Below are 1,863 nucleotides of genomic sequence, written 5' to 3'. Positions count from 1 at the left end.
CCAAATTTCATGTTGACCGGTGCAGCCGTTTTTGTGGTACGGTTGACCAAAAATCACTGAAAAAAAAGTACAAAAACAATATGACTCCCACTTGCGCTTCGCGTGCGGGGGTCATAGTGATGTAAATGGTCTGAACACCAGTACAAATCACTGGATATACAAGCAAATTTGACTTTTTTTCCTGCTTTTAAACAAAGACTAAAGGTCTTTTTTGAGGAGTCGTGTAACTATTTTACAGAATAAACATATTTCTTAATACATGTTATTCCCCATCCTCCCATTAAGTGTTTTTGCGCTTTCAGGCTAATGTAAATAAGAAATTGTTCTGAATGGTTTGCTTGGTGAAATAAAGGTTTGAATAAAAAAATACATTTTTATTTTGTGATACATTTCTTGTGAACACAGTTTGGTAGCTCAGCTGTAGTTTTGACTTTCCTCGTGTGTGTCTCCAGGTGCAGCAGATGGCGGTCAGTTGTCTGCAGAGGAATCTGCGAGCTCTACGGGCCGTAGCCACGTGGAGCTGGTGGAAGCTTTTCTGCAAAGTGCGTCCTCTGCTCGATGTCAACATGGACAACGAGAGACTCAGGGCCAAGGAGGTACACACTTACAGTCTTTGACAAATGGATGTCATTTGTTTTCTTGTTTTGGTTTAGAGATTAGCTTCAGAGCATAAAACAGCTAAAAACAAAACTTTTAAACCTAACATTATTGGAATGCAACTATATGATCAAGCCCAACAAAAGCACTATACAATATATGAGAACAACACTATAAATACTTCAAAACCCAATGTCAAGACTGACAAAGAATTTTAAATCCAGTGTTCCAACATTTGCACATGGAATCTGCTTCCACGCCTCGAGATTAATGAGGTCCAACAAAGACACTACAGCAAGGGGGACACATCATCACCCCCGCCATGTGAGCATGGGCACCAAGCCCCTGAACTGGATACAAAGCTGACATAAGTCTGAAATTATGACCACGTTAAACACCTGTGATTTGTACTCCTTTCCAAGGCTAAACGATAAAGTACCTTTTGAAAGTCTGCCACAAAATGTCAGTGCAGCTCTATCAAGGGTGCAACTCATAAGTTGCTTGGAGGAGGAGCCTGGAAGCCAACACCAAAACAGCACAGAGAGAAAACAGTGAGCTGTCCAAACAACATAAGGGTGCAATGAAAAAAGATCTACTAATGATAGACAGCAACTTCTTCATACCTGAGCCTAAATAATGGTAAATAAATTACAGTAAATAAATAAAGGTGAATAAAAAAGACCCCCACAGCTCTGGGGCCACACGTTCAAAGACTTGTGTTGACTTCCTTCTGAAACATGGCATATGCTTAAATCGAGAAAACAGCGTATGTACAAAAAAAATCTAACGGTATATGCATGAAACCGTGCATACGCATGAATGATGAATACGCGTGTTGTCTTTGCTGTGTTTTGGCTCATTGTCATGTTAAAGAGGACCTTCAGCCCAGTCTAAGATCCTGAACCCAGCAGTTTTTTTCAGGTTCCTGTGCTCTATTCAGCTTTCTCTTAACCCTGACCAACCTCCTAGTCACTTCTGCTGAACGTTGCCCCACAGCATAATGGACTGTTCAAAAACAAGTTATCTGAAGTATATTATTGATTTAAAATATGATAAATTAGCAAGTTATTAATTTGTTGTTGTGCACAAGACTTCACATGTACAGAGGACAGCACAGCTTTTCCCTCAGAGCAAGATTTTGGATTCCCAGGGAAAAAAAAAGGTTGAAATGTCTGATTTAAAGGGGCAATATCATGTAAAATCAACTTTTTTGAGTTTTATATCATGTTATAATGTTATACTCTCATAAAAAAACATGCCCAAAGC

General features: G+C 39.3%; 1 protein-coding gene across 2 annotated transcripts in view; it reads left to right on the top strand.

Moving 5' to 3' along the window:
• myo18b (myosin XVIIIB) overlaps positions 1-1,863 on the top strand; it is a gene marked incomplete in the record, with an annotated part of 101,803 nt that overhangs the window by 61,125 nt on the left and 38,815 nt on the right. For both annotated transcript variants that reach the window (XM_014020572.1, XM_014020571.1), the window contains 1 exon segment: positions 453-596. In XM_014020572.1, coding sequence (XP_013876026.1) covers positions 453-596 — 144 coding nt within the window.

The sequence above is a fragment of the Austrofundulus limnaeus genome, unplaced genomic scaffold, assembly GCF_001266775.1.
Source record: "Austrofundulus limnaeus strain Quisiro unplaced genomic scaffold, Austrofundulus_limnaeus-1.0 Scaffold258, whole genome shotgun sequence".
Lineage (NCBI taxonomy): Eukaryota > Metazoa > Chordata > Actinopteri > Cyprinodontiformes > Rivulidae > Austrofundulus > Austrofundulus limnaeus.
This window is presented reverse-complemented; position numbering and strand designations above follow the sequence as displayed.